The following is a 13,724-nucleotide window of genomic DNA, read 5'->3' as shown; positions in this document are numbered from 1 at the left end:
TGGTTGGTCAGTTCCTTATTGGATCCTTTTAGCTTGTAAATGATATCACATCTGAAGGATAAACTCCTTAACTTTTTGCTAAACAAACTCAAAGGAATAAAAAAACCACATGATCATCTCATTAGATGCTGAAAAAGCATTTAACAAAATGCAACACACCATTCACATTAAACTTCTTGGAAATCTCAGTAATTCAAGGCCCATTCCTAAAAATAATAAAAGCAATATACAGCAAAGCAATAGCCAACATCAGACTAAATGGAGAGAAACTTGAAGCTGCCAAACTTTTTAATGTGTCTCTGTCACATCACTTCTGTGTGATTGTCTTTCCTGAGCTGGCACTCACCCTGGCACTGTAAGAAATTGTCCTTGGAGCTCCATGAATTCTATCTCACTGTTCTTTGATTTAAGTCTCTACAGCAGGTAATTAAGGAATAATTAAGAGCAGATGACGTGGCTCCGCTGTTAAGAGTGCTTGTTCTTCCAGTTTCCAGGTTCTGTTCCCTGTGTTTACCTGGAAACTTTATATCTATTCAGAATTCAGACTCCATCACTCTTCTGCCTGCTGGAAGCTGTGTGTGCATGAAGTTCACAGACCAACGAGGAGGAAAAAATACTCCCCCAATCAAATTAAAATAATAAACCTTATTTAAAAAAAGAAGCAACATAAAATCTGGAGGTATTGTAAACTGTCAAGATAACAGTAAAGGAAGGAACATAGAGTTGTCACTCCTCTTGTGGGACTAAATATGGAGCCTGGATATGGAACAGGATTGCTGTCAGACCCCCTCATGTCAGCATTGGAAGAGTTAAGAGTGGTCCCTGTGTGTGATAAATAAAGTTGTTTTGTACATGGACTCCAGAGTGGCGAATATCTCATGTCGATTGTAATGTGGCAAAGCTTTATCATATAGATGATGTAGATAGGTAGCAGTAAGTTTTATTAGGATCCATCCTAATTTTAGGGTAATTTAACAAATCAGAAAGTCTTCTGTTACTTAAAAGTTGTCTTGGGACTGTTATACTGGTGAGCCTACTTTACTGGACATGTTTGTTTTGCAGCACTAGCTAGCATTCAGCATCTGAGGACAGCACCTGATGAGTTGTTTGCCCAGTAGCTTACAGAGCCCTGTTAGCAATTTGAATTCTACACCAGAGTGTCCATGAACTTTCTTAGACAATGAATGCAGGAAAATGCATCTGCATTAGTACAATATGTTGGATTAAGGGTTCTGTTTTAATTGTGTCCTACCCAGCAAACTCTTCCATGTTGTTCATATGCAAAGTGCATTGAAACCAAACACATTGAGTGAAATTCTCACTGTCACACTCACTCCAGTGTGTGTGGGACCTAGGCAGCTCCATGGTTCTGAACAGAGGAGGACGTGGGCATGTGTCTCATAGATTTGTAAAAAGTCCCAACAGTGCCACATAGTGCCTCTGGGCAAGACACTATCTTAATCACCTTTCCCATCCCTTGTTACATTTTCATCCTATTCGTCCCACTCATGTTTAATGTATGTTTTGAAGCAGGTTTTGTATTGGTAGCAAGGCTGTCATGTATCCATAATTCCAACTGTGCTGTATATGACAGTATGGATTTCCATAACCCTTCCTCCAGCTTTTACCACCTTGGCCCTCCCTCCACCTCATTCATTATACTCAGTAGTCTCTGAAATGACAATTTTTTTGTTGCAAACTATGTTTTTATGATTTTTTTAGGCTTTCATGTAGCACCAAGCTATGGTGTAAGTAGAATCATTTCAAGGCAATTCCAGTATTTGTTTATATATATATATATATATATATATCAGGGATAGGTTCTGTCTTGGGCCTGTGATCTTTCCAGACATTACCTTTTGGCTGGTTTCTAGTACCAGCTATATATTTCCTTTGTGGCTGACCTCAGACCAAACCAGAAAGTCTTCTCTTACTTAAAAGTTGTCTTGGGACTATTATGCTGTTGAGCCTACTTTGCTGGACATGTTTGTTTTGCAGCACTAGCATTCAGTATCTGAGGACAGCACCTGATGAGTTGTTTGCCCAGTAGCTTACAAGGCCCTGTTAGCAATTTGAATTCTACACCACAATGAGTGGTCTGCTGATTTTTCAGCATATTCTCCGGCAATGTATAAAACCAAGTGATATTTTCTTGTAGTTTTATATAGCTTATTAAGAGTATTTATCAGATTGGAGCTTTCTTGTGAAATGTTTACAGTTTTTGAATTGAATAATCGTGTTTCATAAATTATGTAATTTGGGAAAAATGCATCCTTGTTTTCTTTTTTGGTTCATGGAAAATGTTCTAAGTGTTACTTGCTCTTTGTAAGCACTGATACACTGTTATGAGTTAGTGTGAAGCCATTGCATGTTCCTTCCTTTCTTCTGAATACAGTGGAATGATGGAGGCTGTGTTCAAATTATGTAATGATGAGTTAGAATGTTGACTATATCTTGATTATGCTGAGGTATATTCCTTCTGTCCTCATATTCATTAGTGCTTTCATAGTGAACCAGTGTAACATTTTGCCCCAGACATTTTATGGATATGTTGACAGGGTGGTGTGTCTTCCCTCACTGGTGTACATATTTTGTGCTTTGAATTGTTTGTGTTGTGGATCTTGTAACGGTCTTACATTGTTGGTATGAAATCAACTTGTTCCCTTTCTGTATCCATTATAGAGAATCTGTTTGTTAATGTAAATCCTTGCAACTACTCTATAATTTTTTGCTTTGTAATTGTTCATCTGTTTTTGTTGTTGTTGTTGTTGTTTTGTTTTGTTTTTGTTTTTGTTTTTGTTTTTGTTTTTTCAACATAGGGTTTCTCTGCGTAGCCCTGGCCTGGAACTCACTCTGTTGACCAGGCTGGCCTGGAACTCAGAAATCCACCTGCCTCTTCCTCCAAGTACTGGGATTAAAGGCATGTGCCACCACTCCCGGCTCAATGTGTTTATTCTTAATAAAAAATTTTACACTCTTGCTATATAAGCTTAGACACTGTCTTGATAATCTCACACTGAATCTTTCTTTGACACTAATATAAAAATATAGTAATATTTCATGAAATAAATATTATCTCTCTAAATTTACACTCACATAATCTATTTATTTTTCTACTTAGAAATAATTTGAAGTTCATGATATTCCCTATTTTGTAGTTATTCTAAAAGTATATATTTTAGCCAATATTTTATGTTGTCTGTGTTGAGCTGATTTGGTTTTAGAATACAGAAAAGTATTAGTCATAATTATTCTGACTAGATGCTCACAGTCACCTATTGGGTAGAACCCAGGGCCTCTAATGAAGGAGCTAGAGACAGTACCCAAGTAGTTAAAGGGGTCGGCAACCCTATAGGAGGAACAACAATATGAACTAACCAGTTCCCCCAGAACTGTGTCTCTAGTTGTATATGTAGCAGAGGATGGCCTAGTCGGCCATCAGTGGGAGGACAGGCCCATGGTATTGTAAAGATTATATGCCCCAGTACAGGGGAATGCCAGGGCCAGGAAGCAGGAGTGGGTGGTTTGGGGAAAAGGGTTCAGGGGAGGGTATAGGGGCTTTGGAGATAGCATTTGAAATGTAAAGAAAGAAAAATCTAATAAAAAATGCCTTAAAAGTAAATAAAAAATAAATATTGGGTAAAGTTAAAAAAAAAGGTAGATGCTGAAAAAATACTGCAAAGCCTTGCTAAAAGCTATGAAACATAAAAATAGAAAAAATACTAAATTCTGTTTCATTTTAAAATTGCACTATCATAATGGGTATTATTTTTCTGAAAATTATGTTTTCCCATGGAGCCATGAAGATTAAATAAGATATGGAATAAAATATACTCAGGCAAAAGATGATATAGAATGAGTACTTTATAAATCTGCGTGTACTATGGAAATGATTCACTTTATCTTCATGCATATCCTCTTATGAGTAGCAGCCCTCAGAGAGTTTCTGCCATACCTGCATCTTGATTGATGATTCTGCCTTGGCATTACCTAGAACAGTTCTCAACCTGAGGGCCATGATGCCTTGGGGCATAGACTCTTTCACAGGAGTCACCTAGGGCTACCATAAATGATATATTTCTGATTGCCTTAGGGACTGATACACCCCTTTTATATCAATCTACAGATAGGCCTACTACATGTACATACATTAATTCATGAGTTCCTTGTACTGTATTAAAAGGTTTCAGCATTAGAAAGGCCTAGAGCCACTGGCTTAGAACATTTAACACATGGACAGTCCATTTAAAGACAGGTGTGTCCTGCTTTGTAATATCCTTCTTATAAATGCATTCACATACATTTTAGTAATCAATATTCCCCAACAAAGGTGTGCATGCAATTTAGAAAAGAATTCCACATTGAAAGGAAGAGTTATTGGAAAGATGAATTTTACCTCAGGAACAATGTAATGCCTTCTTAGATGATGATGGAAGTGGCTGTAACTCGACCTGAAGATGATTTATCAGTTTGGGAAAAAAAACCCAAAACATGATATTTGATGGATTGAATCTGTGTCTGTACAGCAGGACAGCAGGACACACATGGAAAACATGTACTGTATCTGCAACGTAGAATGACATGAAATGTGACCAAAGGATCAAATATTGTGTTCTAGTGTGATGACTAATGAACCTCTATTTAATGCTCAGCATCCATGTTAGTCCCCACTAGCCATTTGCCTATGACTCTAGTCCTTGAAAGTTTCCTTGAAAGTAATCACTCTGAGTAGTAGTGTTTTATAGCAAGTGTTTCTGTGCTCTGTTTGTGCCTGCTGCCTGCTGAGGTTAGAAAAAGGCCTCAGATTGTATTCATTTTCCTTGCCACATTAAATATATCATTCCATGTTCTCCTTTCTGTAGGAATGTTGACAAGTTTTCTGGTATCATTTTCATTTTTATGTTTTTTTATATGGTTTAGCATTGTTCATAACGGAGGTGTATTTATTTTCACTTTTAATTTTTCAGGTGAGAGTAACAAAAAGAATGAATGCTTCTCTCATAAATGCTCCTCAGGTCAGTGTCCTGTCTACATTTCTTAAAAATTCCTCTTATTATTTAAACCATTTGAAACTTTAGTTCTCTACCTCTGGTAATGCTGCCAAAAGTGTTTGGCTTCTTTAATTTATCTTTGTTCCTCACCAATGGTCAAAATTAAGCCTTTAGATCTTTCACTTCAAATGGGACAAGCACAGCCTTGTGCTGTTCTATTTTCACTGGATTTTATACTATGAGAACATAAATTTCCAAGGAATGAAGACCTGCAGTTCTGGTAGAGAAAGTATTGTAGATGATGCTCAAATAATAATTTGATGACTAATTTCTACATTGGTGCCCTTTTATATTAGTGGGGAGGGGAGGTCTCAGATGCTACATAAGTTGCATTGCAAGAATAGTAAGGTTTCTAGAAACATCTTTCTGAATGTAGATCTTCAAATACATGGTCGCTGACATCACGGAGCAATATATGGATGAGTAGAGTTTATGGGGAAGTAGAATTAGAATATATTCACTGTCTTGAATCCTAACAGTAAATATTTCAACTCCATAGAGGCACAGATGATGGAAGGAATATGTAGCTTTCCCTGACCGTAACATTGATGTGTTTGTGAGGACATGCAGATTGCAGTATTCTGGCATCTCTTTTTGGCATTTCGTGTTACACAGTGATCACTGGTGACAAATGAAATCTGTTTGTCTCTAAGAGGCTGCACAGTGCTCAGTGTGGTCAGTTCTCAATATACAGATGAATATTTTCTTTTTCTCCTTTGTTTCATTTTTTAGAAGTAGTGTAAGCACTACTGTGTGTACCTTTTTATTTATAGAATATATTAGTAGGATTTTTCTTGGAGTATTACCTTATTACTTCCTATAAGCCATGTAATTTCAATCATGAATGAATGTTCCTCTTAATTTGTTCTCTTTTTTCTTAAATGGGAAGAATGCTCCATCCACCATATTGATATGTTTTCCCTCTCTTCCAAGCTATGTATTGCATAGGGAAAAACTCTGAGGAGTTATGGCACTGCTTCTTTACAATAATGTTTTATTTAAGTGTTTAAGTATATAAGTGGTCGTCTGTATGTTTTTATGTATAGTGAGTGACATGCCTGTGAAATCCTGAATTCAGCATCAGTCTCTTGACACTGAAGACAGCCATGCTAGTTAGCAGCAATGTGTGTAGAAAGGAAGGAAAAGAAAGTTAAAACTAGATGATGTAAGTTTTCAGAAAAGTCACTCTTATTAGCAATAATGTGTTTAAAAGTAATCCCAGTAAAATCAGGGACTAGACAAGGCTACCCACTTTCGCCCTACCTATTCAATATAGTACTTGAAGTTCTAGCCAGAGCAATCAGACAACAAAAGGACATCAAGGGGATTCAAATTGAAAAGAAAGAAGTCAAAATATCACTATTTGCAGATGATATGATAGTATATAAAAGTGACCCCAAAAATTCCACCAGAGAACTCCTAAGCCTGATAAACAGCTTTAGTGCAGTAGCTGGATTTGAAATTGACTCAAATAAGTCAATAGCCTTTCTCTACACAAAGGATAAATAGACTGAGAAAGAAATTAGGCAAACAATACCCTTCACAGTAGTCACAAATAATACAAAATACCATGGTGTGACTCTAACTAAGGAAGTGAAAGATCTGTATGATAAGAACTTCAAGTCTCTGGAGAAAGAAATTGAGGAAGATGTCAGAAGATGGAAAGATATCCCATGCTCATGGATCGGCATGGCTATCCTGCCAAAAGCAATCTATAGAGTCAATGCAATCCCCATCAAAATTCCAACTCAATTCTTCACTGAGATAGAAAGGGCAATTTGCAAATTCATCTGAAAAAAAAAAAACTTAGTGCAGCAAAAACTATTCTCGACAATAAAAGAACAATAAAGATCACTATGCCTGACATCAAGCTGTACTACAGAACAAATTGTGATAAAAACTACATGGTACTGATACAATGACAGACAGGTAGATCAATGGAATAGAATTGAAGACCTAGAAATGAATCCACACATCCTATAGTCATTTGATCTTTCACAAGGGAGCTAAAACCATCCAGTGGAAAAAAGACAGCATTTTCAACAAATGGTGTTGGCACAACTGGCAGTTACCACATAGAAGAATGCGAATTGATCCATTCTTATCTCCTTGTACAAAGCTCAATTCTAAGTGGATCAAAGACCTCCACATAAGACCAGAGACACTGAAATTAATAGAGGAGAAAGTAGGAAAAAGCCTCAAAGATATGGGCACAGGGGAAAAATTCTTAAACAGAACAGCAATGGCTTGCACGATAAGATCAAGAATTGAAAAATGGGACCTCATAAAATTGCAAAGCTTCTGTAAGGCAAAAGACACAGTCAATAAGACAAAAGGTCACCAACAGATTGGGAAAGGATTTTTACCAACCCTAAATATGAAAAGGGACTAATATCCAATATATACAAAGAGCTCAAGAAGCTGAACTCCAGAAATTCAAATAACCCCATCAAAAATGGGGTACAGAGATAAACAAAGAATTCCCAACTGAGTAATATCGAATGGCTGAGAAGCATCTGAAAAAATGTTCAACATCCTTTATCATCAGGGAAATGCAAACCAAAACAACCCTGAGATTCCACCTCACACCAGTCAGAATGGCTAAGATTCAAAATTTAGGTGACAGCAGTTGCTGGCAAGGATGTGGAGAAAGAGAAACACTTCTCCACTGCTGGTGCAATTGGAAGCTTGTACAACCACTCTGGTAGTCAGTCTGGAGGTTCCTCAGAAAACTGGACATAATACTACCGGAAGATCCAGTAATACCTCTCCTTGGCATATACCCAGAAGAAGTTCCAATGGGTAATATTAACACCTGTTCCACTATGTTCATAGCAGCCTTATTTATAATAGCCAGAAGCTGGAAAGAACCCAGATGTCCCTCAACAGAAGAATAGACACATTTTTGGTACATTAACACAATGAAGTACTACTCAGCAATTAAAAACAATGGATTTATGAAATTCTTGGACAAATGGAAGTACCTGGAGGATATGGATATATGGATGAGTAGAGTTTATGGGGAAGTAGAATTAGAATATAATCACTGTCTTGAATCCTAACAGTAAATATTTCAACTCTATAGAGGCACAGATGATGGAAGGAATATGTAGCTTTCTCTGACCGTAACATTGATTTGTTTGTGAGGACACACAGATTACCTTAGTGAGGTAATCCAATCACAAAAGAAGTCATTAGATAAGTGGATATTAGCCCAGAAACATAGAACACCCAAGATACAATTTGCAAAACACAAGACAATCAAGAAGAGGGACGACCAATGGGTGGATACATCATTCCTCCTTAGAATAGGGAACAAAATACCCATGTAAGGAGTTACAGAGACAAAGTTTGGAGCTAAGACGAAAGAATGGACTATCCAGAGACTACCCTACCCAGGGATCCATCCCATAATCAGCCACCAAACCCAGACACTATTGCATATGCCAGCAAGATTTTGATGAAGGGACCCTGGTATAGCTGTCTTGTATGAGGCTTTGCAAGTGCCTGGCAAGTACAGAAGTGGATGCTCACAGTCATCTATAAGATGGAACACAGGGCCCCCAATGGAGAAGCTAGAGAAAGCACCCAAGGAGCTAAAGGGGTCTGCAACCCTATAGGTGGAACAACAATATGAACTAACCAGTATCCCCAGAGCTTATGTTTCTAGCTGCATATGTAGCAAAAGATGGCCTAGTCGGCCATCACTGGGAAGAGAGGCCCCTAGGTATTGCAAACTTTATATGCCCCAATAAAGGGGAATGCCAGGGTCAAGAAGCGGGAGTCGGTGGGTAGGGGTGCAGAATTGAGGGAGGTTATAGGGAACTTTCGGGATAGCATTTGAAATGTATGTAAAGAAAATATCTAATATAGATAAATAAATAAATAAATAAATAAATAAATAAATAAATATAAAAAAAATAAAAATAAAAGATTTAGTATAATTCTCTCAATTTCAAAACACAATTTGATAAAAAAAATTATTCTACTTCATCTGAGTGTATCATCACATATACCATTTATTTATACATACATGTCTAATTATTCTGTATTAAAAGACCATATGGAAGTTATCAAATTGTTATTATCGGTATTACATATGTCAACTTAGAGAAAATTTTAAATAATTTTAAATCTGTCTAAATCTGTTTTTCTTTTACATCTTTATTGTTATGGATATAGTTTCATAAAATAGCTTTACAAAGTACTTGAATCTGTGTGTCCTTTGGACTGTTGAATGGTTTACTGATATTACACTTTCAGTTTAAAAAAAAACTGTGGTTCTTAATTTATCTGACAATTCTGCATTCACATTCTACCTCTTTGTTCTAGAAAGAGTACAGCATTGCACCTAGGCTGCATTGCACCTAAGCATTTTAGAATAGAGTCAGGTGAGACCCAGCTGAAGACAAGAGTGATACAGTGTTCATAGTTGAGCAAGGCTGACAGCTGTAGAATTTAGAAGCACAGTTTTACTCCTTGTAACTTGACCATCTGTGATGTGACACTGGGATTCTGTTTGATAGAAACCCATACTTCATAATGGTACATTCTTCCATGTGGACCTCACATGTGTATGTTATATTACCTGAAAGTTTGCTGTTTATGACTCCCTCATGTAATCGTGTTCCAGAAAAAATGAGAGTACAATAGACTATAACTCTTATAAGTAACATCCTTTTTAAAAATTAAATTTCAGTTTTCTTTTATGTATATTGGTACATTTCCCTGATGTATGCATATGTTGCTATGTTTTACTCCATCTCGTTGAGTTCAGAAGACAGTATTAGATTTTGAAGGATTAGAAATAAAAGTTTGCTGTGTAGTTTGTGTGTGTGCTTGGAAACAATTTAGAATTATAGAATCCCAACTGGACACAAATTTCCAAATGAAGTAATAGTGGCATCTTTATCTGTTGCTAAGGTCTTAGGAAACACCAGAAAATTCATGAAGGAGAGAGACCTTAGGAATGGACTCAGTATAGTATGTCATCCTATGCATTGTCTCATAAAGCAACAATGCTTAACTTCTGATACATGTCTATAGCACTTCTAGAAGATGTTGTTTGTCCTCAAAAATTTCCCATGACTCATTTTTATCACAATGTGCCTCTTATTCTTTTGGTCGTTTCTATCTAGGAAAACACTTTTGTCCAGCAGCATATGATGAACAGGTAATTTTCTATTACAGACTCAGATAACATTCAAGGATGTGGCTGTGGACTTCTCACAGGAGGAATGGGAATGTCTTGACTGTGCTCAGAGGGCATTGTACATGGATGTGATGTTGGAGAATTATAACAATCTATTTTTTGTGGGTAAGAATATTTTTGTAGAATTCCTGACTCATTCTTTGAATTTACCTACTATTGGCTTATATAAACCCTCTGACATATCTAAAGACTCCCAGAATAAAGGAAATCCTGGTTACCAACAGAAGGTCTTCATTGCTTTTCCTTTACATTTCTCTTCATTCTTTGGAAGAGGATCCAGTATTATATTCTGTGTAATCTCTCAAAACATAGTATCTACTTTTAATCAAAACTTCAAAATATAAAAACCACTGAATAGTCAGAGCAAGAAAATATATTGCTACAACTGTAGTAATTTTACTGTTTCATTAAAGTCTTCAGTTGTTTATGAATTTTTAAAATCAGGAAAGTTCTAAATAGAGAAAGAGCTGTTGCTTGTGTGAATTTTGTTGTTACTTATTTATTTAGTTTTTGACTTGTGGTTTCTATGTTTAGTCCTGGTACAGCATGGCTTTTACATCATGAGTTCCATGCCAATGTGGATTACATAATGAATTCCTAGCTGACCCAAGCTATACTTTGTTACTCGATCACAAAACATAAACAAGAAAATAGAGAAACTTTCTTTACATGGTCATTCAGGGAGGTCCATTCTCAAAGTCCTTTACTTCTACATCACCTATTCTTTTTACTTTCTGCCAAGCATAGTGGTAAATAAGAAATAGAAGGCTATTGTTTCCTGTCATTTGATGCATGAATTTTGAGATTGTTCTAAGTATCCATGTAATGATTGTGAAACAAGAAAGTCCACTTTTGAGAGTTCCATCCTTGAGAATCACTAATTTACATTAGAAAACTTCAGGAAACATGACATTTTGTCTTACTCATCCACTAATCCCTGTCATCTCTAAATGCATTTTTTTTTTCAGAGAATCATTGCATGTGTCCTAAATTTGAGGACATGTTGGATCAAGACCTACAGCATATTGTCCACGAGCATGTAAATATCCAAGTGAAATCTTATGAATGTCATGAGCTTGGCAAAATCATTCATGAATCCACTGAAAGTACACCTTCTAAAACTAACCTCAGGGCTACATCTGTTGAATCATCAAACCTAAGCAGACATGAAACTGAAAACAACAGATTAACTTGCAAATATAAAAACCATGCAAACTGTTTAAATTTGTGCTCTACCATTAGTCTAAATCAAGGAATCAACATAGGAAAGAAAGAATACAATGGTACAAAGCTTGATAAGGTTTTTGAATCTAAAGAAGTCCTCATGTTGAAACAAACCAAAAGTGGAAAGAAACCTTACAAATGTAGTGAATGTGCCAAATGTTTTGCCCAGAAATGCTGGTTTAGAAAACATCAGAGAATTCATACAGGAGAGAAACCTTACAAATGTAGTGAATGTGACAAATCCTTTACGCAAAAAGGCAGTCTTAGTATTCATCAGATGTATCATACAGGCAAGGAACCTTACAAATGTAGTGAATGTTCCAAATGTTTTGCCCAGAAATGCTGGTTTAGAAAACATCAGAGAATTCATACAGGAGAGAAACCTTACAAATGTAGTGAATGTGGCAAATCCTTTACCCAAAAAGGCAGTCTTAGTATTCATCAGATGTATCATACAGGCAAGAAACCTTACAAATGTAGTGAATGTGAGAAATGTTTTATTCAAGTTGGTGATCTTAGAAGACATGAGAGAATTCATACAGGAGAGAAACCTTACAAATGTAATGAATGTGACAAATGCTTTAGGTACAAAAGCAGCCTTAGAAGTCATCAGAGAATTCATACAGGAGAGAAGCCTTACAAATGTAGTGAATGTGAAAAATACTTTTCCCACAAAGGCAGTCTTAGTATTCATCAGAGAATTCATACAGGAGAGAAACCTTACAAATGTAGTGAGTGTGACAAATTCTTTACCCAAAAAGGCAGTCTTAATGTCCACCAGAGAGTTCATACAGGAGAGAAACCTTACAAATGTAGTGAATGTGACAAATGCTTTTCCTATAAAGGAGATCTTAGAAAACATCAGAGAATTCATACAGGAGAAAGAACCTTACAAATGTGAATGTGACATGTGCTTTACCCAAAAATTCAATCGTCATCTTCATTTGAGAATTCATACAGGAGAGAAGCCTTACAAATATACTGAATGTGACAAATGCTTTAGCCAGAAACAATATTAGCTCTTATCAGAGAATGCACACAGTAGACACCTTCACAAATGAAGAGAATGAGAAAAATCTGTTTCCAAGGAAGATCATCTTAGAATTCATCAGAGACTACATATAGGAGAAGGAACTTATAAGTATAGTAAATGTTCAAATCCTTTACTGTTGGTTCACCACTTAAAATACATCAAAGAATGCATCCAGGATAAAAAAAAAAAAAACTTATGAATGTGATATATAAGGAAAGGACTTTACCCAAATTTCAGACCTAAGAAAATACCTGGTTATTTATATTCAGAAAAAAGTGTCCACTGGAAAAAAAAATGGCATGTGCGTTATCCAAGCGGTATTGTTTGCAACACTTGAAGCTCCACACTAGAGAATTATTATATGTGTGAGGAAGTTGGGAACACATTTAAATAATCCTCAAATCTTAGGAACTACCCAGTGTTTATGCTGAGAGAAGCTGAAAATGCGACAATGAAGGAAATCTTTCATTAAAAGTTTTTACTTGTTCACTTTCAAATATGTCATGATGGAGAAGCTAGAAGAATATGGAGTTGTGTAAGCTTTCCTAGAGACTGAAATGATCTATTTCAAAGAGAAGCTGTGAAATACATGCCTCAAAATAGCTAATGAAACTGACAGCATTCTGTATGTTTAACTCAAATGAACATACTCAAATTATACTTCTAAAAAGAGGATTTGACAAACTGAGCTACAAAGATAGGATGCTTTTTATCCTGTAGAGGTGCCTACAGATATGTGGTTTGCTCCCAATGTCTAGTATTCATTATCTGCATTATATGCTGGTTTTAAGTTTCAGGATAGCAATTGTCTTTGAGTCCCTTGTGCTCTCATTTTGCTAACTGCTTCCCCTAAGTCCTGTATGTAATTCCAATAAATCTCATTGGTTTAACAAGTTGAACTTCGTTGTTTCCATTTTCCACTTGGGATGGGTAGATGAATATATATGTGGCATCTCCCAAGAAAATGTTTCTGGCAAAAGTGTGCTGAACCCATTGTTTTTTTTAAATAATTTTTTATTAGGTATTTTCCTCATTTACATTTTCAATGCTATCCCAAAAGCCCCCCCATACCCACCCCCCCCATTCCCTTCCCACCCACTCCCCCTTTTTGGCCCTGGCGTTCCCCTGTACTGGGGCATATAAAGTTTGCAAGTCCAATGGGCCTCTCTTTGCAGTGATGGCCGACTAGGCCATCTTTTGATAC

General features: G+C 36.3%; 1 protein-coding gene across 6 annotated transcripts in view; it reads left to right on the top strand.

Moving 5' to 3' along the window:
* The window catches only part of Zfp995 (zinc finger protein 995), a 31,179-nt gene extending 17,760 nt beyond the window's left edge, over window positions 1-13,419 (top strand). For 4 of the 6 annotated variants that reach the window (XM_030250039.1, XM_030250041.1, XM_030250040.1 and 1 more), the window contains 3 exons: window positions 4,968-5,015; window positions 10,242-10,368; window positions 11,232-13,419. In XM_030250039.1, the coding sequence (XP_030105899.1) occupies window positions 4,986-5,015; window positions 10,242-10,368; window positions 11,232-12,388 (1,314 nt within the window). In that variant the 5' untranslated portion in view covers window positions 4,968-4,985 and the 3' untranslated portion in view covers window positions 12,389-13,419. The remainder of the gene's footprint in view (window positions 1-4,967; window positions 5,016-10,241; window positions 10,369-11,231) is intronic. The other 2 variants (XM_030250042.1, NM_001256493.1) reach the window with 2 other exon arrangements.
* The last annotated feature ends 305 nt before the right edge of the window (window positions 13,420-13,724 follow it).

The sequence above is a fragment of the Mus musculus genome, chromosome 17 (assembly GCF_000001635.26).
Source record: "Mus musculus strain C57BL/6J chromosome 17, GRCm38.p6 C57BL/6J".
Lineage (NCBI taxonomy): Eukaryota > Metazoa > Chordata > Mammalia > Rodentia > Muridae > Mus > Mus musculus.
The sequence above is the reverse complement of the archived record's forward strand: the minus strand, read 5'-3'. Positions and strand labels throughout refer to the sequence as shown.